Here is a 27,478-nt window from a genome sequence, read left to right as displayed (position 1 = left end):
TTCCAGCCCTGTTTAGGGTAGAGCATGGAGAGTGGAGCTGGTGCCCAGGCAATGCAGGTCAGCGATTACTCCTCAGAGGCGGCAAGCGAGGGACTCTTGGTTTGTCTTCTAGCAGTCCTATGCATATGCTGCAGCTGTGTTTGGTTTTGATTTCCCACTTCTGGTTACAAAAATAGGACTTACTATAATCATAATAATATTAATGATACAAAATAATTATTGTAATTATATACTTTTTGGCAAATTATTAACACAAAGCAGCCCAAAAAGATCCCATTGGATTAAAAAAAGGTGACAATGCACAAATGTCAAAAAAGACAAAGTCTTTGATAAAAAAGAAGGAAAAGCAATCTGCAAATGAATGCATTTCTGTAAGGCAACGTTACCTTTAGTCTTCCATCTAGATTTAGCTCAGATTCTGTTGTTCAAGAAATTATTAGAACTTGGCTTGCTTGAGCTTATCAATGTGGTAACAGAGTTTCAGTGCTGGTCCCAATTTCAGCCCCAGGTATTTCATGATCATGTCGCTTTTCAGCAGTAACAAAGCATTGCCATCAATTTCCTGGTTTCAAAGAGAGGAAGAGAATCAAAATGTGTTAACCCCCATTTAAGTGCTGTGTCCTGACACATTAAACAAGGTGAATTAAAAACAGCGTGTCATTTAGGATAGAGCTACCTGAAATGTCATGCATTTTGAAATTTCATTAAAAAAATTGAAATCTGAGATGTGATAGGAGAAAGCCATGAAGGAAGGTTTAATTAAATATTACTTTTTATTCTTCAAGGAACTATAAGATTAGTTTAGGTTTTCAATTTACTTTGCAATTAAAAGTAGAATTTTTTAAAATCAGTGCTGTTCTAAGTGCAATTCTGAGAAAAGCCAGTCAGCCTTGAGAGAAAGGTATGAATGATGGAGACAGCGAAGGATGAAATCATATTAAACTGCTAAGAGAACACCTCTGGATCTCAGTTTCAGTTTTGTCCCCAGCTATTTGTGGGTTTCACATGTCCCCAGTACACTTATACCCAGTGTTGCAAGTATATGGTATACGTGCATGTGCGCATATATATATATGGGGTTTTTTTGGATTCAAGAGAGTAATAACTTGCTTATTTAATTGCATTTATTATTAAATTTGCTAGATTTTAATTTAACCCTCATGTAAATGGAGTAAATTGCCACCAAGCTCAGCTGTTTATCTCAGAACTGTTGGCTTGAAAACCTTTTGAAATTATGAAGTACTACTGCAAAAGAAGCCTGAACCCACAGTGAAACAGACTCTCCTTTACTATGGGCTGTAGACCCATGCTTTCAGCTGTACTGTTCTTCCTTGGACCCAAAGCCTGTCTGTTTTATCCTGAGTCTATCAGTGGATCTGCCAAAAAATACTGCCTATTCCCACAGCTTCCAGCACATTTACACACTTGAAGTGTCAGAGCTAAAGCATCGCAAGTGCTATGTGTGTGTGCAAACACATACACAGATACAGACACACCAATGCTGTCTACACTGTGTTCTATGGTTTTGATGGCCAGATCTTTCCACTGTGATCCATTGCCTACTTATTAAGCAATGCTATGGATCCTAATTTGCCCTGATCATTATTATTCCATTCACTAGGTGATTTATCTGATGAGCAGTTAAGGTCACTTTCTGATTAACTCAATCAATTAATGCTCCTCATTTTGCAACCCCCACTCTATCCATAATAGCAACTCTCTCCACCTCCCCGCTCTCCTTGCCATTATTTTAAGGAAGCTAATGTAAAGTGAGAATAAGTGTTACATATAATTACTATTTGCATAAGAAATAAAATAAGAACTCCTTTAACTGTGGTGCCATAGGGTAAAAACACTGTCAAGGGTCAGGTGTGGAGGCAGCTGCTTCTAAATGTTGAGTTCAGCATTTTATTATTTCCATTATTATTACTGTGTAGGGGTCAAGATTAAACTCCATGACAATAGTATACCAGAGGGAGCATTCATATCCAATTAAATAGCCCATATTAGCCATTTCCCTGTGCAGGTCCTTGGCTTGACTTCTTTACAGTATTACTGTGTCAGCCCTTTTAAAAATAATTTTAAGAAAGAAGACTTTGATAACGTGGTTCCCACATGTACATTAGCCGCAGCAGATTTTGAACCAGGTCTGGAACTGGTAACATTCAGTGCCATCAGGGCCACCTTTCCCCTCCTCCATTTCCTTTCCCCCCTATCTTTCTGCCAAGCCTTTCCTGCTGATGGAGTCTCCATGGGATCTCACACGGTGCTGCTGCAAGGTCCCTGGCCAGGGCAGGGGCTCCTTTCTGTGAGCCCAAGAGCTCCATCAGTGATGAGCTCGGCTGTCCCTGGCACACAGCCCTGCTGAAAGAGCAGGGAACAGCCGATGGGAGGTGCAGGAAATTTCTCAGTCTTTAGCGGACACTCTCAGGAGCTACCTGTGACAGAGCTCCTCAGGTGTCTTGGCAAGAAGCAAAGCTTCTGCTCCTGGTGGGAAGAGCAGACAGAGCCAGGACATCCTGCAGCATCTTTTGGGGCAGTGAGGGATGTGGGCTGCAGGCTGGAAGAGCTGGCTCTCAGGACTGAGGTTGACACCCAAATGGCCTGGTAGAGCAGTAGGAAAGCACACTGCCCGCGTTCAGGATACATCCTCCAGCTGTTTTCTTCCTGCTGGTCCCAGCAGCCTCTCTCTCCCAGCTCAGATGAGCTGATTGCCAAAGCAACTATTTCGGGCAATAGCTGGGCCTTGTCAATGACAGTGAGTGCTTCTAAGTAAATTATGCACCTGCTCCATGGAAAGATTGAACGTACAGGAAGATATGGCTGAGGTTAATGGACTAATCACTTGTGTCTCACCCCTGGGGTCTTTGTGCTAATCCAGATGAGGTTTGAAGGCTGAAAAATTGCAGGGATATATATAACTCAAAGGTGTAATTGAATTGAGTTGTGTGGCAATCATACACAGGTTCTCACGCCTATGGCATATTTTACAAGGAAACCAATGATAAGTAGAGCCCATGGGTGCTGGGTGTGCAACAAAGGATGACAGGGACAGTCTTTAGTGGCAATTTAGCTTGATCTCTTTGGTCGCAGAGCAGCTGCAGTACCATGGCATTCTCCAGTGCAGCTGGCCCATGACTGCCTGGAGCGTTCCCAGGCCCTGCTGCTACATAAAAACACACTTTGCTACAAATGGGAACTTGACAAAATTAGTGCTTTTGCATTCTCCATATTTACAATAAAAACTTTAAAAGTTGGGGGTTTTCCCTTTGGGATATACCTGTATGCCTCAGACCATGTAAATTCTCACTCTCTTGCATGAAGATTTTCTCTTGATGCACAGCCCCTTCTGATATTGTCAGAAACTCATTTTATAGCAAGGTCCTTCAAATCTGAAAGTGGCTTGTTTATCTGCCTGGTTGCCCACATGAGCAATATAGGCCATGCTTTCATTTTCAGCTTATAAGGCAGAAGGCAGGAAAAGCAGGTCAGCACCTAACCTGTACCCGCAGATCTGGTCCTACACTGCTGTGCCTGCTGCTGTTCTCATCCCACAGACCTGCCTACAGAATGGCAGATGGCCCCAACACCTTCCTAGGGGGAGCAGACACCAGGACCTCTGGTCATCTTCATTTTCAGCTGCCCCTCAGTCACCTCCTCTCCTGTACCTGGAAGCCCTGGAGGCAGAGTGTAGCTGGAAGTGCATTTGCCTCCCTCAGCTCTCATCCCTCAGCTCTCATTTGCAGCTCCACAGCCCCACTTGTCTCTGCTGGCACAGGGTCAAGGAAGGATCAAGCCCTCTTGTTGTCTCTGCAGCACTGGGTGTGCTGGTCAGCACTAAGGGCTGGGGAGCAATTCTCATTCAGACCTAGGTCCAGGCACTTACATGAAAACTTATGACCCCCAGCCAAACACAAACAAGTCACTTCTAGAGTAAAATCCATTTTTCATAGCCAGACTGAATTGATTAAGGAGAGATGGAGAAGGCAAAAAATGCTAATAGATACATTGGTGTCAAGTCCATATACAGCAGCAGAACAAGAAACTCCAGATCAGACAAGTTTTGCCTTTACTAATTAAGGATAATAAAATTTCCGTCACTGGAGGTTATCCTCACAAAAGCAACTATCATATCCTCTAGAGAGTCAGAAGGTATGTTAAATTTGGTTATGTAGTTACATAATACTGAGGGGGAAAAGATTAAAATATTGGCTGTTTTGGGTTTCTCCTGCTAAATATCTAGAGACACATAAAAAATGCTCTTCAGAGAAGAATCATATATATCCTGAGAAAAAAAATTGTCATTGAAACGAGGCTTTTTTGTGCCAATCTGACAATGAAAAATGAGCACCAGATCCTCAGTGCTTTCTCTAAGGCTTGACATAGAAACAATTTATGCTGGAGTAGCTGGGAATAAACAGTGAGCATTTTCTAAAGATACTGTTATGGTTTCCCCATTGAAGTATAAATGAATAGAGTAGCATAATATAGCACAAAATAGAGTGGAATGGAATGGAATGGAATAGAATAGAATAGAATAGAATAGAATAGAACAGAACAGAACTGTTTCACTTGGAAGGGCCCTACAATCATCTAGCCCATCCTGGTGTTTAACGACCATGTCAAGGGATAAGTGAAATTTCTTCAGCCCAAACCCTCCAGAGGTGCTGAACTCCTGGCCAGGCCCTGCATTCAACCTGGTTGAGGAAGCCCAAGGCAGCTGAGGGGCTGTGTATGACATGTGCTGGCTGTCTCTTATGACTTAAATTACCTAGAGGTGGTAAGGGTAGCCTTCTACATACGTGTTTTCTGAAGAGCTCCACGTGAGGGCCTAAAGCTTGAGGGTCTGCATCCTTCACAAACCACACCACGTCCTCCACCGTCCAGGTCAAAGGATTCTTGCTTGATGGCCGAGCTGCATCTTGTCGTTCAGGTGAAGGACTTGAGGCTACGGTACAAAAAGCCCACAACAGTGTGTTACAATGGCACCCACAAATTTCCTCAGTTCGGGATTGTGAGTGTGCAGGGCTTTGGCAGCCTCACTGCAGCCCTGGACATTGGCTCTCTGAGTGCAAGTGTTGGCCTGAGATGGTGGCATAGGGGAAAAAGGGGACTTGCAGGAGTTTCCAATCTGATTGCTTATTGGAAGACATGATCCCAGCTGGTGAAGTGTGTTAAAATAATGAAAGCCTTTGGTCCCTGCTGGAGAAGGAAAAATGTGCCAGCTGCCAGGCTCTTAAACCAAGCTGCCCCTGCTGTCTGATCTGCAGCAGCAGGGATCTTGGCCCAAGAAGACACTACACTCACACCTGGAGAGAAAAGTTCTTCAGCACTAAACAAAGAAGTTTGCCATTGAATGTGAAGGCTAGAGGATAAAATCAGGATTTAGCAAACACGGTTTTTAATTTGCATTCAGATATTCATACTTCTTTTAGAGCTTAGCTGAAGGTTTCAGTCTGTATCTTCCTAATCTTAGACTCTCACAGAGCTGATGGTCCCCAGTGAATGCCAATTTGGGAAGTTACTAAAACATGTGAAGATGAACATTGCACATGTGACTTTTTAATGGTATAACCCCTCAATGATTTAAGGCGACTTCAGCTTGCTGTAGCTTTAAATCAAGCGAATAAAGGCACATTGGAATGAAAGTGCATTTATGTTTTTATTCTTAGTCTCTGCAGAATTATAAATCTCAATCTCCACCTGAATATAATTTGTACCCCCTCTTATCCTGCTTCTTACAACAAGAACTATATTATGCTAGGCTATAGGAAAGCTGTTTCCATTTGTTTATATCCACACCAAGCAAACTTTGCATTAGCAGGCAGCAGCACACAGATGCATTAAATGTTACTTGCTCACATCTGCTCATCTCTTTCTGTCAAAGCCCAGTTTTTAATGAGAGAAGTGCAAATGGAAAGCAAGTACATGCTGCAGAATACCAGAAATCACACAGAAGAGTGTGTGTAGAGGGAGATCACAGACACCTAAACTAGAGCCTGGAAGTGCCCCAGGTAGCCAAGAGGCAATCCCAACTGCTGAGGAGAGAAGAGATGAGCTCTCCAGAGAAACACTGAGCTTACAAAGACAGATGAGACGTGTGATAATCTCCATGCATGACTCCAAACACAATCCTAATGCATGTGAGTAAATGTGGGTTGGGACTTGTGTAGATTGTCATTCTATTGACTTCAATAGAGCTCTGGTGATTTATATTAGCTGAGACTCTGCCCATATACACCCAATAATGGGTTTATGTGCATATTTGTCCTTCTTCCCTTGCCACCATGCTCATCTTACAGTATAATGTAACGAGGCGTATTTGCAGTTACTCAGAATGAACTCCAGAAAGCAGCAGTGCTATGAATGTGCAAATCTGGTCGATGGTTTTCATAATGAGATGAGATGTAAATATCATGATAATTGCACTCTCATTTGCTAAGTCCCTGTTCTGGATACAAAGGACAAGGAACAGCCGCAGGTCCTTTTAATTAGACAGCGAGGACTGGTGTTTGTATGGACTCAGGTGACCCTGGGCTCTGCTCACAGAATAAATGCAATACACAACGGTACAGACACCATCTGGAGCCTTTGGCATGAAACAATGAAGACAGAGAGTGCAAAACAACAAACAGGGTAGTCTTGGCCAACCCCTGGATCATCAGTAACAATGAAGAACTCTGTCAGGGACAAGTGGGAGAACTGGGACTTGTCTTGGAGGCACAGGGGTATTTCTCCCCTTCATGGTCAGTCGATGGTTTGGATGAGAGCTGATGTGTGGAGGCATTGGGCACTCCATCACCTCAAACCTAAGGTCAGGAAAAATACCAGGCTTTTGCAAATTAGTCAGAAAATAGGGGGAGGAGAGAAAGGTTTGGCTGTGAAAAAAAGACTGCAGAAGTTTCTCTGCTACTGCCACAACGTGGTCAGGGTAAATGTGTCACTATTGAGGAGAGTATTTTTTCCCTTTAATTTGTATAAATGTAAGGAAAGCCCAGAGGATTTAGCCTTGGATTTACACCAGGAGCAGAAAGGGCAGCCTGCAGCACACTGACTCCTGCCTGCAACCTGCCCAGGAAAGGGCAAAGGGGAGCAGAGAGCTCCAAGTGCAGCTGGGAGCCTTCACAGGTATTGGAAGTATCTGTAATAAAAGGAAGGGGGATGAGAAGAAAAGGTTGAAATGACAGGGGGAATCTATTCACTCCTTTGCAATCTAGCAATCAATAGCATAAATGTGATTTCTGAAAGACAAATATATAAATGACCTTTCTAAAGAGACTGTATGGCTAGAACTCTTCCAGACCCTAGCAGGTGAAGATAACCCTTTCAAATCCATGCCAGAGAGATAGCAAAATATCATAATATACAAACAACCATTATGTGTCAATACTACTTCTTAAAATACTTTGTGTACCTACCTAGTATCAAGTTTTGGATTCTTTGCTGCTTTTTCATGAATTAAGGTGTGTTAATTTACTTGTGTGAAAGAAGCTACCTTTAAATGTTATTAATAAAACTGAGAAACCCCCAGTTTGCAGCAAAATGTCAGATTTTAGCTGATGAGTCTGGAAACAATCTGGTTTTCCATATATTTTATAATTTATTTTGCTGATTAATTTATTTGGCTTTTTAATTTTGTAGTTTACCCATCTGAGTGTAATTTCTCAATTTACAAAAGCAAATAGATCATTTCATGTCTACACAAAGGCACGGGGTTTCTTTCAATAGCATCACTTTGGTGAAAGATTATATGAAGCACAAAACTGTTTGATGGCGGCAGGGCAAGTGCTATACATTCTTTTCATATCTGAAGGTATTCACACTTAACCTAAGAATTAGATAAATGAGGAAGTCTCATGTCTCCTGGGTATCCTATGCCATCCTGTCATCAGAATTAATCAAGATGATAATGAATACTCAGATTACAAAGAGATGGGAGTGCTTGCGACCAATAATTATTTTTAGAGATCATAATCTAGGTCAAATCCAATTTCCTGTTTTTGACAGGTGGCAAAAATTTGTCAAATTAATGGAATGAGATATGGAAATTTAGGTAATCAGAGGGAAGCACTTTCCCCTCCTGCCTCAAACGATATTGGGGAAGGACAGTGAAGAGGTTCCTCTGCAGGGGAACGTCTCCAGGCATCCCAGTCAAGACCATTGCCCACACAGAAACAGCTGGAACTACCAGATCAGTGGCAAAAGTTGAGTGAAGCTGGGAGAAAGAGGTGGCCTGGCTCAGTCTGAGTTTTCACCCCATACCTTTCTCTACGACTCATCTCTAACCTCTGGACCCTCCTGAGAAGGAGAATGGAGACAGAGTCAACAGCCAAATGGCTGCAGAGGCATGACAAGGAAATAAAATGCTAAAATGGAGTTAAACCTGCAAAAGAAGGAAAGACAAATAACAGACTCCCTAAATATGTTCTTGGCAAACAAACAGAGCCCAGAGGGAATACAGTCATTGATAGATAAGAGTGGAAAGCGAGTGACAGATGAACTTTAATATTGCTGCAGGCCTAAATGATTTCTTTGCCTCAGGGGAAGGGGGTGGGAATGAAATTTTAAAAGGTTCTCTCTGATTGCACTGGAGCAGATAATAAGGAGTAGCAGATCTACTGAAACTAAGCAGAAGTAGCAGACCCTCAAAGGTGCAGGGAAATGGGAATTATTTTTAAAAACAAACCACCCTCCACTACAAACAAGGAAAGGAGGAAGGCTTTAAAATACTTTTCTAAAAATCTAGGGTACACCAAGCAGGAGAAGAAGAGATGCATCAGACAAGCAGGGGACTGGGAGAACACAACTACAGGCTGTTTGGGGCAGGGCAGGGTGTTGACAAGCCACGATCAGCAGAGAGCTCTGCAAAGACCAGGCTCAGCACACCTGCTTGCACTGGCCGGCGCTGGCAGGACCTGTCAGGCACCACCTGCCTGGTGTCCTCGCCTTGCAAGTTGTCCCAGCAGAGTCCCTGTCCCACGGGGTGGCAGCCACTCCCGCGGGCAGCACCGCGTGGGGATGCAGCATCGCCAGGACCAGCCAGCATCCACCTGCACAAGATGTGGATATCAAATATTTATCTGGGCTTTTCTTGCTTTGCCTTGCTTTTGTAGGTGAAACAAAAAGGCAGCTCGCTGGAAGCACTGAAACTTTCAGACTGAAATGTCCTAAAAAATTAGCAGGCAGGCTGTGTTTGCTGAATACAGTGCTGAGGGTCATAATGTCATCAGCAGCTGCTTTGCCTTGGGGCAGTGCTGGATCTGCCCCCAGTGAGCTGCTTGCAGCATTATTCTGGAAAAAGAGAAATTTCAACTCCCATGCCCCCAGATGTTTTCAGAAAATATGTGTACTAATAAGCAGGACTGCCCCTTTAACAAAGACCCTCAGATGAAAATAATTAACTGCTAATACTGGATAATAAAATCTCCATAAAAATAACAAGCTACAGGGCGAGGTTAAGGTTATTATTTTGTGGTTGAATACACAATTCTTCATACTTGGGATAAAGGCTTTGTCTGTTATGTAAGCAAGCTTTGAAAGGTTTATGATGTCCTTGACCATTCCTTCCCCAATTTAAAAGCTTCAATTTGACAAATGATGACAGGGAAGTGCATGTTTATCTGTTTGCAGCCCCAACTGGCTTTCTGAAATGAGATTTTTTTTTTTACATCTTTTTTTTTCAGAATTTTTTAGCATAATCAAGGAGAATTAGGCATCAAGCTTCCGATCGCATTAATGAGAGCTTTGAGGTTTAATCTCATCCATTCCACTTGAAAGACATGTTCTGCTCTGCACTGAGATATGTTTTATGATTATGGCTTTTTCCATGATATTTGCCCACCATGATAAATAAGGTAAGCTATTTTTCAAAACTATCCATAAATAAACAGGATTGGTTTGAGGTTTCAGAGATAAATTCTTCCTCTTTTTAATGAGCCCGTCTCTGCCTCATAAGTATACAAACTGAAGAGGATAAGAACAGAGACTGACATGCTCCACTTACTCATCTTTCCTTACTTATGATTCAGCAACATATAAATTATGCCTAGAAAGAAGAAAAACACATCCGCAGATTGTTAGGGACCTTGGCAGCAAACCCTGTATGGGTTTGCATGTAGGCAAACCCTACACCCTACCTCTACTCTGTCACCCATGGTAGACCCTAATCTACAATGGGTGATATCAGGACTAATACATGCCTAAAAATTAGGAAATCCTCAACAACAAAGATGAATCCAAAACCATTTTAATGATGGTCACTGCATGCATTTCTGTTTTAGGAAGCCTTTAGTGTTGAGCTGGCCAAATGACCCAGAGACCTCAGAGGAACTAGGCTATGCAAGTGTCAAATGATTGTCACATAAAAATTACTAAGCTGTTTTCGGATGAGTTCTGTTAACCCCAGCTAGTATATATAGCAGTTTCAAGTCACTTGTGACTGCTTCAGAGGCACTCATGTCATGGATGCCTGGTTCAAAACCAATCTCTCCCTCTTTGCTCCTCAAAGTGCTTTTAGTGATTTTAAGCCAGAGAAATACAGGAACCTGTAAAGCCTATTGCATGACCACATGATGACTTTTTTGTTGATCTAGTTCTGGAAAAAAACATGAGCCCTATTTCAGCCTTCTATTTTGTAAAGACTGCAGATTTTGTGGGAAGTCACAAAAAGAGAGATGGAGGTGTCTCCTGAATTTTAGCTTCCTGCTCGGCACTATGTGGAGGTTTCACAAAACATTGGCCAAGACTGGGAAACAGTGACATTCAAAGTCTAAAACAAAAAGGGAAAGCAATGCAGCTGAACAAGCTTAAGAAGCTCTGATTTTAAGCTTCAGTCCCTTGAACATCGTTTCTGTCCCCTGATACTAAGGGTTTTCTCCACACAACACATTCTTAGGCACAGAAGTTCTGTGTATTCTGAAAATTCACAAAGTATTCAGTAAGTCACCAAGTGATCCAGAGGAAAAAAAAATCTGTGGAGGGTTACTATGTATGAATCTACCACCTCTGGTTGAGGTGATCAATCTTTGCGCCACAAATTCCTGAGGGCAGAAAGGGATGCGCCACCATCTCTGTATTTGTCCCTTTCCTTGGGGCACGCTGCTCTTTCCTGCTGCAGACAAGATGTGTGGCTAGACCAACCTTTGCTCTGAACTGCCCTGGCTCTTCATTTGTGCTACAAAGAGATGATGATTGATCTCAAGAAGAATGATCAAGATTTTTAAGGCAAATAAGTATCAACATTGTTAAATCTTGGCTCCTCACAGCTGCCAACTATAAAGCTTGGTGAAAGGGTCCCAGTTCTGTTAGGAGGCTCTAAGGAAGTGGTGGGAGAGGGGCAAATGAATCCTCTGCAAAGTGAGCCTCTTGTTCTCCCAACACCTGATTATGCCACTCTGAGAGGCACTGAACAAGATCTGAAAGAAAATGGCTTTTCATTTCCTTTTCTTTGTAACTAAGGCCACCAGTTCCCACCAGTTCCTAGTAACAAACTTTTACAAAATGTTTGTAGAGTATTTCTGTACTATCCACTTTGCTTTGATTAAAGTTGACTCTGTAAGTAAAGAATGAGATAATTATGAGAACCAAACACTTATCAGTGGTCTCTATAATAGACTAACACAGAGCTAAACCAGGAAAGCAAGTGTGTAAAAATAATAGCAAAGTCAGTGATAGTTTTGGGTGGGTATTGAATATCTAAGAAGGCAAACCTAGATAAACAAATAAACACAGAGGGAAATACTTGTAATACATATTTCGGAAGAATAATGTTCTAAAATATTAAATAGTGAAAGTTCAGGAAGAAGAAATAATACAGATGTTGGGGAGGTGAGGAATGTGAAAGAATTAAGTAAAGATTAAGCAAAGGATACTAGAAAGAGGCTCTGGATTGGCTTCCAAGCAAGAATATGCAGAATCAATGGAAGCTTCCAAGGGAAATGCAAGGGCAAAAAGACAGTGTAATGTGATAATGGTAGACAAAGGGGCTAGGAGAACCAGTAATCTTCTGCAAATATATCAAGATTTAAAAAAAATAGTACTAGAGTGGCAGTAGATTCCATTAATAAATGAGGAAGGGAAAAAAAATTAATGACTTTAAAATGGCTGAAACATTCAACTCCTTTGTCAGATCTGTCATCAGAATGAAAAATGCATACATGAAGTTTGAATAATTAGTAAGAGGTGAAGACACTGTTGGCATCACTACTGATAAAGACCTGTTGACTGAGAATTTGGAAAATGCAAACAAAGTTAACTGAAGTTCAGTGAAATAGCTAACCCATCTGATGAACTTGGGTAATTTCAAGATGAAAAAAAAATGTGGCCACCAGGAACTGTAGTAGAGTAGAGCAACTGCCCCAGCAAATGGTAAGTGAACAAAAATACAAAGAAAGGGAAGAAGAATCATCAAATGCAGTGGTTTCCATAGTATTTCTTGAATTTGCATATAAACTTCTTGTGACTTTGCTTCCTGAAGAATAAAAGAGGCTTAAGCAATAAGCTGAATGATTTTTAAAAACATATGTTTTGTTGAGGAGTCTTTTTCAAGCAAAATCTGGCTTGGTATGTAATTAAAGGGGCAGAATGGGCACAGAGCTAGGAAGCAAAACCTCTGGGTAAATGCTTTGAGGTAGGCACTAATATTTGGGTTTGCTCTGCATCACCTCTTGTACACAGCTGGTATCACACAAATAACAGGAACCTGCCTGTAGGCAGTATAAATTTTTGGGAGGAATGCCTTATATATTAATGTCTTTAATGCTGATAATAACAAGTGTGATTGCCACACAATTATATGTAATGCATATGTTTACATAACAACAGCATTAGAAAACTTCCACCTTTTTACTTAATGGGGAACAGACTGATTTTGTGTTTACACAGGTTATTATTTCCCCTTCTAAATGGAAGCAGGAGTGGTCTGGATGGATTCCATCACAGAACCACCTTACCAATTTTCTTGGGAATTTGGGAATGAGTTAAGACTGCAGCACAGCAGCAGCACAGCAGCACACATTGATAAATGGAAGGAGGTACATTACCACTTCTTTGGTGGTTTCCTTCAAGATAGGCCCCATTCCTGGTCGGACTGGAGGTCTGGTGCCGCAGCCCAGTAGCTGAGGAGCCCCCTGAAGCCATGTGGGCAGGACGATGGCTGCAGGAGGAAGAGGAGCCTCCAGCAGGGTGTCCATCTGCAGGACTCTGGCGCACGGTGTACACGGAGCCTGCGGAGCCCAGCGCAGCGTCGGCAGGATCCGCGCTGAACTGCTTCCTGATTGGAGCATCGGCCAGGCAGTCCTCAGGTATGACTGTCTCTGCTCAGGAAGACCAGGCACAAAACATCAGCAAAACAGAAACCTTTTTAATTCAACCCTTGAAAAAAAATTTTTAGCCAAAATTCCCTTTTTTTTTTGTCACAAAGTGCAACTCCATTATCAGCTTTCTGTACAGACAACTGTCCCCAGGAGAGGTCCTTGCTGAGAATGAAACAGTGAAGGGGAACACAACCATTCAAAGTCAGTAGAGTCAAAAGAGCGAAACCATGGCTTGATATGAGTCATCTGTGTCTGCTCACAATATTATTTTCTGTAAAATCCTGGGCCACTTAGCCCAGGTCCAATTGGACTCATGGTGCTCCTCAAATACACCAAGACCAGAGGATTGAAAGGAAGGAGACAGGGGAAGACAACAGGACAGGCAGTTTGTTCAAAATGCCTGGCAGCCAGTAGGAAGGAGTGAAGGTAATAAAGCAAAGCATTCTGGCTGCAATTACCAAAATTAATCAAAAGCATCCTCAGCTGCAGACATCCATCAGGCCCAGTATCCCACAAGGATACAAGCTTGATGACTGATGAGCACACCCAAGGTTTTTCATGGACAGTTCTGTGTTATGTGTGAGTCACTTGGATCTGACTCAGGTTCAAACGTGCCAACATCATAGACAACTGCAAACCATTGCTGTGATGGTTCCTGTTCTCTTCATTGCAATTTTCACACTATGTAGGAGCAAAATACCATCTTTTCAGATTTCTGGCAATTAACCAAATTCTGCACTTCAAGACCTATTTTGGAGACTTATGCCTTACACTCCCTTATGCTTGTCTAACACACAAGAATGAGGCAGGTCTAGCTCCAGGTTTTGCAGCACACAGGTATTTTTTGCCATTTCCCCTCACATTTAGGCTCAGGTTTGTCACTGACACTTCCATATCTGTGTCACTGACTTCCTCCTCCAGTTTACTCATATCTATGTCTTTCCTATTAGCCTTTTTTTTGTCTTCACAAAACATGGCCACAGGTCTTCCTCCTCCTTTTTCCCACTACCATTCTCCCTACAAACCAGGCCTCCTGTCCCCCAGCCCCAGTATCACTGCTGGGATACAAGCAGAGCCTTTGGAAACCTCTATGAGATCCCAGCCTTCACAGAGCCCTGCTGGCAACCTGCACTTCAGAGATTCCCACTGGGTGTTAACACCTGGCAGGCAGGGAGCCCCTAGATTAGAGAAGTGCCTTCCATTGCCCCATGATATTTTTCTGAGCAGTTGAAAAGGCCACTTTCCTCATCATGAGCACTCTCCCTCCAGAGACACCTGAGCAGGGTGAAATTACCCCCATGGTGTCACACATCAGCTCCCTGGCCTGAGCAACACTCTCCTCCTGGTGTGTTCTTCAGCCTTATTGAGTAACAAGAAGAATTTGTGCTGTAATTTATGCCATAAGACACAAACTCCATTGCTAATAGATGTTGAGGGTCTATATAACAGAGTATTCCTTTTAATTTACATTTTCACTCTTTTCCTTAAGAAAAACAAACCAACTTTACTTGGCTGCTGTGTGTAGTAGTTGATGGTAAATGAACATGATTTATCTCAACAATTCAAATACTCAGGAGTTGTGCCATGATATTATCTTGGCTTGTGTGTCAGGCCACAGCACAGGTTTTTGTTACATTGTTCTATTTTATTGTTTCTTTTAAAGTTTTGTCCCATTCAGGGCTAAGGCTGGACTCACCATAAGGCAAACATCAAATTTGAAGGAAAACTGCAAATGTGAAATTTCCTCGCTTTTGGGCATTTGCCTTTGCGACTGCAAGTAACTTTCCTCTAGCAAGGCTTTTTTCCCTTGGATGATTTGGATTCTTACAGCATGCATTTAGGTGTCCTGCTGCTTTCTGCCAGGAATTTCTGAGCTTGATTCCCATATAAATACAGATAGGGTGTAATCCAACTGAATTCAAGGGAGTTCAGATAACATAATACATAAGAGAAATGGGAATCAAACACTCTGAACCTTTCCCCCTAACGTCCAACAGATGCCAAAATTATATAACAATTGAGCTAAATACCTTGCTTTTCAAACTCCTCCCAATAAACCAAGGAAAATCCAATCAAGCCTCCTCATTCAAAGGAATTTAATTACTGTGTAGAACACTTGCAATAAAAGCCTCTTATGCATAAAGAAGATGGCTCTTTCTGCTGCATCCTGCCTGCACTGCATGGAATAATTATGCCTCTTGTGAATCATTACCTCTTTATTCCAGGAAAAGAATGCTCTTTTAATATGATTACAATATGAAGAAGACATAGACTATCAAAACAACAAACAGCACATTAAAAGAGCCCTGCTAAATAAACAGCATATAGCTTTTATTGCCATGGATGTAAATTACTCCAAAATTTTTGAGCAGACACCAGGGATTTTTTGACGGATGTCAGACTGTCTCAACAGCCTGTGTGAAATAAGACATGCACAGATATCACCTCCCTGTGGAAGGGAGAACACCCATGAATTGTGTACAAGACTAAAACAAGAAGCCAATCTCCGTCAGATCTCTTCCTAACTTTTCTTGATCTAGATCAATTTATTCCACATCTCTGCTTTGGGCTCCAGAGTGGGAATGATGATGCCTATTGCCATGGAACAAGACAGCGCCTCCATTCATTACTCTATGAAACATCCCACAGTGGAAGGTGCTCTGGGAATTTGAAAAGTTGTATTAATGTCTTCATGAGACCAAGGGGAGCAGGGATCATCTCAAGTGGCCCACTGCCCTGCCCAAAACCAAAAAACCCCGTGGAAGCTTTTGTATTCCTATTTTTCCAGCTCTCTGTTAGTTTGCACCACAGAGAAGCTGCATGACTTGAGGTTCCACTGATGATGTGCATAAAAAAATTCTGCATTTTGTAAGCTCCCAGAAAGCCTTGTAAAGTGTACAGCCATCACAGCTTCTAATCCCACTTTGGCCAATTAGGGAAAAAAACCACTTTTTTGAGACAATAGAAGAAAATATAAATTTCTATAGGGGTTGAAATGCAATAGTTCATAAATCTGTAGCTTAGCCCTTCTGTATTCTGACTCACTTTCATATTTTATTTTGTAGGTAGTCACTCCCACATATTAGTGAGAAACTAGTACACAATGCTTTAAAGGATTTATGAAAAAGCTGCTTTGAGCTTTTGCTCTGAGCACAGCAGTCTCTGTTACAACTGCTCAGCACCCCGAGATGCTTAAGCCGTTTTGGCAGTTTTCCTTTCCAGGAATGGTCCACAGGCAGCTGGATTGAAAAGCCCAAGTCTGTTACGCCCGGCACACCTTAAAATGCATCAAAGGAGAGAAAAAAGCAACAGTTGCCTTCCCAATTAAATAAATGTGCATTTCTTTTGCTGAGCTTCTTGAAAGTAGCAGTCTGTAGGATTCCTAGCCAAATTCCTGAAGATGTGTGAGCTGAGAGTTAAAAGAGCCTGAGAATGTGCAGCTAACATCCCACCTCTGCTGCAAACCTCTGGAGTGACCTTGGTCAGGTTATCTGTCATCTCTGGACCTCAGTTCTCCATTAGGATGAAGGAAAACTCTTGTTTTGTCTCTCACTTCTGTAAAATGTTGAGTTCTTTGCCCCAGCAGTACTCATTTGCCACTGTGGAGTGCCACATGGATGCATGCTGCATGTGTGACTGCAGAGCACAAACACTGGGCCATTGGTAGCATCTGGGAATAGAGACACTCCAGAAAGACTAAAGAATTGACTCTCATTCCACATGAGGAAAGCAAATGAAATCCAATTTCAAGTCAAGCAGGAAATGAAGAATAGTATATACCCAGGAAAGATGATCTCTAGCTGACCTTTTCCTGAGCAGATCTAATCTCTTACTTTTTCTTCTACATCTTAAAAAAAGCCCAAACTTAGTTTGTTAGAATCTCTCCCACAGGCAAAATCTCTTTGTACACTCCAGAGACACTCTATTCTGCCTTCTCTGCTCCCGGGCCAAACATGTCTTGCACCACTTTCCTCACCTGCTGCTGCTCCCGCATCACTGCTCATGTTACATCTTTCTCTCCCTTTTCCTCTCTCAGCCTCCATTCCCTTATACCCCCGCCATGCTTCTCCCTCTGTTCTTCCCTGTCACCACCTCCTACTTCTCTTCTGCCAAATTACCACTATTTTGACTTGATTCTAACACTGCTTTCCTGCACCTACATCACCCTTTCCCATTTTGCCAGTTATTTCCCTATCTCTCTTTTCTACTTTCCCTCCTGCCACACATATGATTTTCAGAGCCATTTTCTCCCCAGGCTGGTCCCCTTCCACCCATCTCACACTTTCATTGATCCAGATTTCCCTTTCCTGGTACTCCCATGCCTTTTGCTGGGTTCATCCCCGGATTGCTGCCTGGACAGCAGAGCCCAAGGTCAGGGCAGTGACATGCGACCAGAGTCCCTTTCCCAGCTAACAGGCCATATGTTGAGGCCATGAAGTGGCTGCATCTGGGTGAAGGCTGCCTTGGCCACTGCTGGAAACCCACACTCCCTGCTCTGAGCCTGCTGGACACTGATCCCCAAGCCAGGCAGGTCCCCTTTTATACACCAGTAGCTTCCCAGGACAGCTGCCCTTCCTTCCAGGACAGTACTTTAATGTCATTTCATAACCTTTTACTTTACCACCTGCAATGCTCCATCATTTGTATTTTCTTTAATTAAATTTCCCATTAACTTCTTTTCCTCACAGTCAATACAGATTTATTTCTGTCTTTCTTTTCTCTGCCCCCACTATTCCTTTTTTGTGTCGTCTCCTATTCCTCACATCATTTAGTGATGGGCTTTGCCCTCTGACCCTTCCCTGTACCTTTTAAAGTGCTACCATATATTGTCTATAATGGGCTGACCAGATGTGAACTCCATATTTTAAGCAGCATGATATCATAGCTTCCTCAGACCTCTCCTTTCTCATAGCCAGGGACAGCCTTTTTTCATCTCCCAGTCATTTTGAGAGGAGCCAGCCACAGTGTCAAAATCCTATTGAGAGGCTCCTTCTTTGCATGGTTTTATCTTTGCCTGTATTTTATAGTTCCTGAGCCCGGCTCCTGCTCCCTGCACAAGGATGGCATTTGCCCTGTTGGGGAGGCGGCAGGGGGGAGGGAGGAGTGGGAGAAGGGGGGAGGGCACAGGTTTAAGCAGCAGCTTAGAAACCCTGCATCTCAGCCTTCACAAAAGGAAAAATAGAAGTGAGGAAACACAAAAAGCAAATGCTGAAATGCAGGAGGAAATCCTTCAGATGAGTTTAACCATCAGTTCGATCTAGTGTAAGCCAGACGGGGAGAGAGCAGAAAGGTATAAACAGTATTTGAGATTGTGAAAGATATGCCTTGGCTCTGAACTGCTATCCTCTGTTTTAAACATCAACTCTTAAAAGATTTTAAAAAAGAATTTTTTCTGTTCCTTCCAAACAGCCTCACACATTTCAGTCCAGTCATGAATGTACCACGGCCCTTATCTTCCCTGCAGTTTGAGCCTGCATGCATCTATCTAAAGATAAGAGTCTCCTGTGATAGATTAAGACTTTCCAGCTCTGGCTGCTGTGATTTACTCTGGGATTACCGCACCAGCCCATTCCTTTTAGCTCCGTTGCCCATCCAGACACGCAGCACAATGAAAATATGATGTCACCCCTTAGCAGATGTTTCTGTACCGTGTCAGCACCACTCTGGTGCATGCATCTCCCCCTACACAGCTGGGCAAGGACCAGGCCTTTTCCACACCAACCCGTGGCTGGACAAGGGAAACATTACAGCAGTGACATCTGGTTTGTGGCAGCAGAGCCGAGCCGCTCGCTGCCTGCCAGGGCAGAGTGGCACAGAGACATCCCCAGGGAGCCACAGCATCCCTGAGGCTGCTGCAGAGAGGCAGGGAGGGAGCAGGCAGCCCAGGGCACCCGCCAGCAGCGGGCCAGGGCTGTCACGCCTGCGGTTTTCAGTCTATGGGAGAACATTTGCATGGGGTATAGGAACACACAGTTGCATCCACAGGGGAAAAAAAAGGGGGGTTGGTAGTCAGTCAGAACAGGAAAATGTAAATAAGTCTCATTCACTTGTGAATGCAGATATTATGAACACTGAAACTATGGTCACACTGTGGAGATAAAACCTGAAATGAATTCTCCAGGGTTTAGTCTGAGGCTTTACTGCACCATGTATCATCTAGCTGTGTCCTAGCTGCTAGAAAATATTTTGCAGTAACTGAAATGCTGAGTCCCCCAAGGAGAAGCTGCCAGTCAGTTAACATCAAGAATCTAAATTTTTTAGAGAATTTTCCAAAATCCAGTGTTGTCCTGATTAGGTCTTCAGCACAAGCAATTTTTTTTTCATTATTTAAACAATTTCCCTTGAGTGTTTGCAGCCCAGACAAGAGCCACATTGTGCTTAATGCAGTAGAACTAGGGAATGAAACCAGCTGGGAACAGATCAACATGGTTTTATTGTCCAAACTGAATAAAAAGGTAGAGTAAATTCAAATGCTAGCTGCTGACAAATATATTAGATTTAGTAATAAAAGGTGCTCGTGTGAATAAATAACCCATTGAGGAATTTTTTCCATTTTCAAAGTGCTTGGGGAGGATTGAGTAAATGCATTTGTTACAATAGAGAGATTTCAGTCCTATGTTACAGCACAGGCAAATTGTTTAGGCACATGCACGAGTGCAGGCAAAGGGATTTCAATGACACAGGGATCTAGGCTGTAGTAAAAGTCTTCCTTCGGTCTCTTCCACCTGATTTCAGACCTGCTCCTCCTCTCTCTTCCCTCCTCCCTTGCCTTTATGTTATACCAAAGTGTACATCATGAAAAGAAGATTTATCAGGGCTGTACAGTTTTGTGTCTCAGCACAGCAATGGTTCTGCCATGGCAGAGGGAGGTGGGAGAGGCTGCGATCGATCTTTTCCCTTTCCAGCTTCTAGCAGTAGCTGGAGGGGTTTTTCTGTCAGGGTAGTTTATAAGGCACTCTGTATCCCTATAAATCAGCATTGATAGAAGTTACAAAAAAGCTGTATACAGAATAGACTAGATGAAAATGACTGTGTTATTTGAAAATTTCAAGGTATTATATACTGGGATTCTCTGCAGACGAAGTACTTAGTGCATTTCTGTTTTGCTACCACCATGATGAATGTCCCTTAATCATATTGCTTAGTACTGGCTTAAAATATTTAACAGTAATTTTTTTATTGTTTGAAAAACAAATAATCTGAGATGCAAGAAGTGAGATGTCTACAGCAAAATGCAGTGACTGCAAAATAAGCTGTGTTTGCTCATTAATAAATATAATATTCTCATCCAGAAATTGGGTAGAATAGTACATATAAAACATGAGCCTGTGCACATGATTGTATGCAGGTATAAGATCTTTTATAAAGTCTTTTCTTCATTTCTCCCTGCCCAGTGCTGCTGCTCTGCTGAACTTTCTGATATTTCTTCTGCCATATAAGAACAACATATATGAGCCCTGAAGTCTTAGTTCCCCTTCACAAAATCTTTCTTTTCCTGTCTTCTTTGCTTCTGCTTCTGACATACCTGGCAGACCTCAATCCCAGCAGCTAGGAACTTGCCAATTCCCCTTTGCTGAGCATTTTTATCCCCTCCTCTTTCCATGCTCCAACAGAGCCAGTTTCCCTCCACATCACTGTCTGTGCCATGTTGCTGGGGAGCTGGGCTTACCCCTGGGACCCCATCCTAGGACTCATCCCCAGCCTCATCACTGCATTTTCATGATATCCAGCCTCTCTGATGAAGACCATCAAGCCACTGCCACCTTTTTGTTTAAGTCACTTCTGTACCTTCACCTTTTCTTTTCCATGAAGAATCTCACCTTAAAGGACCTGATTCCCTTCCCCAAGCCACCTTTTGCAGCTTATTTTCAGTCAGAGGATGTAATTCTCTTGCCCAGCTGCTGGTGGTGCAACTCCTTGTCTTGCACCCTGACCTTGCTCACTGCTGTCCATGGCCAGCACAAACACCAAACTGCATGTCACCACCAACAATTTGCTTCTGGTACTCTCTCAATTGCTTTAATCCCCTGCTTTGCACTCATTTTGCCAACAGATTAATGTTCTTCAGGCAGATGCTGCGTGTTACTACTTTCCTAAAGGCATTTTGATGTACTATGTATAATTACTGCAAACAAATAAATCCTGAGGAACTGGGGAACCCTGTTGATTAAAAAGTGGCCAAGACTTTTTGAGAAAAAAAACAGTGAATGATTTCCATGGAAATGCCACTGTGTGTGGGTTTCCATTTTTTTTGAGTGAACTGGGAAAGGATAGAAAGAAACAGAAGGTAGATAAAGACAGATAAGGGAGGGATGACAATAAAAGGCTAAAAAAGAGACCAACAGGAGGAATGTGAAAAACTGAGCTGAAAAACTGAAGAACATCCAAGCAAAAATCAGTAACGTCCTGTGCAAAAAAATTCTGAATCTTCTTTGAAACCAGAAGCATGTTGAAGCAGCCTAAATATCAAATTCCCTTTCCCCACTCTCAGCTTCCTGACATGGAGGTGCAAGCCCAGGCCTTGCCATAGACACCACATACCAGGCAGTCCCAGAAGCAAGGGCCCTCGAATCCAGATTCACAAGCAGAAGTTCCCCTTTCTTCCAAAACATTTCTTGTTTCACTTAATAAGTGCTGGATCTTGAGGTTCACCTTTTTTCACACTCGTATCTTTGAAAACCAGGTGAGTCATATTGATTTACGCTTGCAGCACTTGCAGAGGTTTCCCACCCCCAGTTCTGGCTTGTGGCCCGCTCATCTGACTGCTTGAAATACTGGTATATTGGATCACAGGTATTTGGATCAATATTTTAAAAGTTTAGGAATGAAAATTCCTGTTTCAACTTTAATTTATACTATTTAAAACAAAAGCCTGGATTTCTAGCTTCAGATATCTCCTAGAGGAATCATATAACTCTAGGGAGAAGGTCTTAACCATTTAAAACAAAGTTAAATCTAAACCTGGAGCAAAAACAGAGTAACAATCACATAATTTACCAGACTAGGGCTCTGAAAGTGTCCGTGCTTCCTCCACATGACTGCTTGTAAAGCTTGAATTAAATGCATATACCCAGGGGTATTCTTTTCTGTAGTGGATATGATCTCATCCATCATGCTTCATGCATTTATACCCATCATTTCATCCACTTTCCTTATGCATACCCTTTGATATGGAGAAATAAAGCATCCTTAAATTCTATTTCATAGCTTGGCTCTCTTTTCCAACCTCCATGTCTGCAGCCCAGGCAATATCCAGCACTGTTGGTGTCTGTGCCACAGCACTGAGCACATCCTGGGCTGAAGGACAAAAAGGCCTTTGGGCTTTTCCCCACTCACTGCTGAGAGCAGAGTGCCTACTCCCCCCCAGGGGTAGCTTTTCAAAAGGGATGAACTTCCTTGCAGCCCCTCAAGTCAGTGAAGGCAAAACAGCCCAGCATATTGTGGGAAGGAGGATTTCCCTGGGGCTGGCTGCTGAAGAGATGTCTGCTTACAGCTCCATTGCTTAGCATCCACAAAGAGATACAGTTTCATAAACTTAAAGGAAAAGAGTCTTCATTTGTGAGTTAGCAAACAATAATCTCACAACTTAAAAGTCAGAAAGTTCAATTTATCCAATTCTGCCAATTCTATAGAGTCCAGGCAAAAAAACATCACGGCTGAATTTTCTCTCTTCCATCCATCTCTTATTTTTCTTTCTGCCAGGATTTGCTACTTAGTGTGCATCAGGACCTCAGCACCAGGGTCCTTGGTTGGATGCCTTGCCTTGTGGGCAGGTATGTCAGGTGGGGAGGGAGAATGCAGTGGAAGGAAGGAAGGAAGGAAGGAAGGAAGGAAGGAAGGAAGGAAGGAAGGAAGGAAGGAAGGAAGGAAGGAAGGAAGGAAGGAAGGAAGGAAGGAAGGAAGGAAGGAAGGAAGGAAGGAAGGAAGGAAGGAAGGAAGGAAGGAAGGAAGGAAGGAAGGAAGGAAGGAAGGAAGGAAGGAAGGAAGGAAGGAAGGAAGGAAGGAAGGAAGGAAGGAAGGAAGGAAGGAAGGAAGGAAGGAAGGAAGGAAGGAAGGAAGGAAGGAAGGAAGGAAGGAAGGAAGGAAGGAAGGAAGGAAGGAAGGAAGGAAGGAAGGAAGGAAGGAAGGAAGGAAGGAAGGAAGGAAGGAAGGAAGGAAGGAAGGAAGGCTATCCCAGCCTTTCTCAACTGTACTGCAGGCTCTGCCATCAATCCAAAAGCCTCAAAGACCATATAAACTTTTTATATTATACTTTGTTGTGGCTGGATGTCTCTGCTCCCTCTTTAAGACTGACCTTAATGTTTTATTTATTGTTTAAAAGATAATGATCATGGTAGAGGAATATATGAGGCAATAAATGGCCTTTGCAGGTAATTAAATGCTGAGGAGCACTGAAGCTATTGATAGCCATAAAAGTCATTTATTCTGAGTGTGCTGAGAAGCCAGGAGTGCTGTTCCTCATAGCATGCAACAAGACAAGATTAAACAAGCCATGGTACTAGAAAGGGGAAAGACAGCATTTTTCTTACTCTCTCAGGACTTGAAAATTCTGAGCTGCTGTTTATTTGGTGTTTGCAACAGAAAATATTGATTGTAATAATATGTGGTTTTCCATCATATTATTCCTTTTTTCCTAGCTGTTTTAGAAGAGCTTTGCACATGTTGTCAAGAATTATTGCCCTCCTTTGACACATGCTCAAATAAAGGCACAGCAGGGAAGAGTGGCTTGCCCACATAATCAATAGCAAAGTCTCTTATAAAAATCCAGTTCCCAGGCCAGTGTCTTGCCTACTTAGTCACACTCCTATTGTGCATTGATATTGTGCTTGTCATACCAGCTTTTCGAGGGCTTGTGGATAGGAAGAGCCCACCTTCCTACAGACAGGGGCACTAGCATCCTGCTGTGCTTCTGCTCCATGTAGATCCCTACTTCCAGCCAGTGCCACCAGAAGAGAAGCTGTTCTCCTGTGGATAGTGGAAGGGAACTCCGTATGGTTCCAAATTTGACTCGGCCATGGGGAGCAAAGCAGCCTAGGGACCTTATTTACAGACTTTACCACTTCCCCTGTGGTAAGTAAAATACAGTGTGGCCACCAAAGTTCTTGCATAAAGTTTTGCTGCAGCCACATGCAGCTGTGCTATATGTGGAGACTTCAACTGTCTCACGGCACAAAATAGTCAAAACCCAAGGTTTGGGACAGAAATAGCAAGGAAAGGATTGACTGAAAAGGAAAGTGGATGTTTATCAGACTTAATGCTTCCCACATGAGAGAAACTTCTTCCATTTCTGTGCCTACCACCAGGTTACCATCAGAAGTTTTTTAGTAAACATGGTTTCCTCTGAAGAATAATCTAATATCTCATAGGTGCATGTCAACAGTGTATAGGTGTCCTAGAAATGAAACTTTCACATGCTGCCATCTAAGCCTCCATCAGCTGAGCGTGAGACAAATGGTGAAATCTGAATGCAGAGTGGAGACACTTTACAGGATCTCTGTTGGCTTCCCATCATTTAGCCCCTGTCCCACTTGACAGGGTTTTCTGCACAGGTCACCCAGGTCTTGCCATCATTTTAGCTCAGATTGCTCTACTGTTCCCATGGAAAATGTTGGGGCGCAGGTCCAGAGGTGCTTTGAACCCAGGTGCTGGGGTGACAGGTAACATCTCAGGATTTGCCGTAATGCAGACCAGAAGCTGGGCATTTCCCAGGAGGCCTGGAAGTCATCCCACAACTGCTCCCACAAATCACTCTCAGGAGCCAGAAGGTCCCTTCGCAGCTGAGGAAGAGCCCTGGGCAATGTCCCATGTGAGGCATGAGACAGGTGAGGGCCCTTGGCAAGGCAGGCAGAGCGTGGGGCTCAGCTGCAGGGAGGGTGATGCACAGCCAGCAAGGCTCATTGCAGAGGCCACCTCTAGGCACAGCCTGATGAGTGTGCACTTCCTGGGCATGTACAACACAGTTGTAAGTGAGATGTGCATATGTCAACAAATCCCACCTGGCCTGTACACAGCCATTAGCATCTGGCAGCTTGCTGTGAGCACAGGTGAGTTATGGCTTAGGGGCATGTGCTCTGGGGCAAGGTTAAGAGGTGACTTCTGTGTGGGGTAAGTGGATTAATATGGCTGGACACGATGCTGGCTTCTCCTCTCCCTTCTGATGGTGTAAATCAAGGGTAACTGCACCAAAGTCAATACCTGGATTAGATTCATTGGTGCAAAGGGGCTGAAAAGCACATGATTTTAAAAGAAGAGACATCTCGATTACAAGATGGGGAACAGAAACAATGAAAAATGTGGCTGCTTTGTGTGACTTCCTATGGTGTTTTTTGTGGCCCTGCTCCTTCCATGAGAGCTTTACCCCAACAGGAGCCCTCACAGACCCAACTGGAGCAGGGCTCCTACTCATCACTGGCCCTCCTTGTCTCTGCACTGTGGGGAGGAAGCCCTGTCTCTGCTCTGTGCAGCAGAGGAACCCCCATGCTGACCTTGCTGCAGAGAAATGCTGGCTCCTGGGGGGATGGAAGGAGATTTAGGCAATGCAGCATTAAACATAGCCTCAGTGCCTCAATCCAACCTGCCTTGAACACTTCCAGGGATGCAGCACCTACAGCTTCTCCAGGCAACCTGTTTCAGTCCCTCACCACTCTCACAGTGAAGAATTCTTCCTCATGGCTAATTTAAACCTACCTGACTAGCCCAGGCTGCCCAGCCCATGCTGCTTCTGGGGGGCTATTGATAGCACACACACACCCCACCCCACAGTGGGAGACCCAGGAGAGAAGCTTTGCCTACACCCACATCTCTTGTCTAGTCTGAAGGAAAAATAATGTTTTGGCCATCCTCAGTGTCTGGGGAGATCCAGTGAAGATGGTGGCAGGGAGATCTCCATTGGAATTTTGTGGGGGTGGAGATGCTCAGAGTGTAACAGCAACTGTAAAAACTCTGGTTGAGGAATTGCTTTCTCTCACACACAGCCCTGCCGTGAGAAAGTAAATGCAAATGTACATGCAAATTAAAATGCAAATGCAAATGCCAGGCCTCCTGGGCTGCACTCCTCGGTGCTACAGAAATCCCTTGACCTCTCAGAAGAATTCAGCTTGCTGCAAATGTCCTAGTGGAGAGGAAAGTAAAATACTGCTTTTCAGTCTGGGCTCCTGCCTTTCTTCCCCCATGTGCAAGAGTGGCAGTTGGATTTCTTTGTACAAAAAGGTGTGTGTACACAGCCCTCTCCTATTCATTGGTTTCATGTGAATTGTTTTGACTCATTGACCAATCAGGATCAAGCTATGTCAGACTCTGGAGAAAGAGTCACAAGTTTTCATTATTATCTCTTAGCCTTCTGTAAGTATCTTTTCTGTATTCTTTAGTATAGTTTAGTTAGTATTCTTTTATATAATATAGCATCATAAAATAATAAATTAGCCTTCTAAGAACATGGAGTCAGATTCATCTTTCCTCCCTGCCGCAGGACACCCTGCAAATACAATACAGCACCAAAAAAAGGACAGTCATTCCTTCAGCTGGATTACATCTCGAGTCAAGGTGACCAAGCAGCCTACCTGCCTCCACCCGTGTGCTTTCACAGCCCTCGGGGCTCTCTGTGCTGGCACTGAGCTGCTGGAAGGGCTGGTTGCTGAAGAGATTGTCACACAGCAGGCTGCGACACAGCTTCTTCAGGAAGCGCAGCACGTACCCAATGCTGTTCACTACCAGCAGGCTCTGGAGATGCTGCTTCCCCTCAAAAGAAGCTGAAACTGGAAAGCAAAACAGGAGCAATTCAGTACCTGTGGGTGCATGGCAGAAGGGGGAATGACAGCACGGGAAATAATTTTACTCAAGTATTTGCATGTCAAAAATATTTTGCAAAATTACTCTGCCTGAAGCGCACAACAAACTGGAAGAGCTTAAGCAGCTGAGTTTGTGTGACCCAGATCACCTTTCCCCTGGAGGGCTGAAAGATGCTGACTGGCATGGCCAGCAGTGCAAGGCTTTCTACTATATGCAGCCACCTGAAAATTGTGTCGTGTGATTAGAAGGAAGCTATCATGATATACTTCTCTAAGGAAGGGCAGAGAAAATGATGTGCAGTGATCACCAGTAGTGATGGGTAGGCTGACTTCAGCAGCACCCAGGGTTATAAATGATAATGGGGAGATAAGAATTAA

The 27,478-nt window shown here is 43.3% G+C and overlaps 1 protein-coding gene across 1 annotated transcript in view; it reads right to left on the bottom strand.

Moving 5' to 3' along the window:
* Nucleotides 1-436: 436 nt before the first annotated feature.
* The window catches only part of SCML4 (Scm polycomb group protein like 4), a 41,288-nt gene continuing 14,246 nt past the window's right edge, over nucleotides 437-27,478 (bottom strand). The window contains exons 4-7 of the mRNA XM_059469422.1: nucleotides 26,873-27,067; nucleotides 13,041-13,313; nucleotides 4,803-4,948; nucleotides 437-562 (exon numbers count right to left, since the gene is read on the bottom strand). Of these exons, the coding sequence (XP_059325405.1) occupies nucleotides 437-562; nucleotides 4,803-4,948; nucleotides 13,041-13,313; nucleotides 26,873-27,067 (740 nt within the window). The remainder of the gene's footprint in view (nucleotides 563-4,802; nucleotides 4,949-13,040; nucleotides 13,314-26,872; nucleotides 27,068-27,478) is intronic.

The sequence above is a fragment of the Ammospiza nelsoni genome, chromosome 3, assembly GCF_027579445.1.
Source record: "Ammospiza nelsoni isolate bAmmNel1 chromosome 3, bAmmNel1.pri, whole genome shotgun sequence".
NCBI classification, from domain to species: domain Eukaryota; kingdom Metazoa; phylum Chordata; class Aves; order Passeriformes; family Passerellidae; genus Ammospiza; species Ammospiza nelsoni.
The sequence above is the reverse complement of the archived record's forward strand: the minus strand, read 5'-3'. Positions and strand labels throughout refer to the sequence as shown.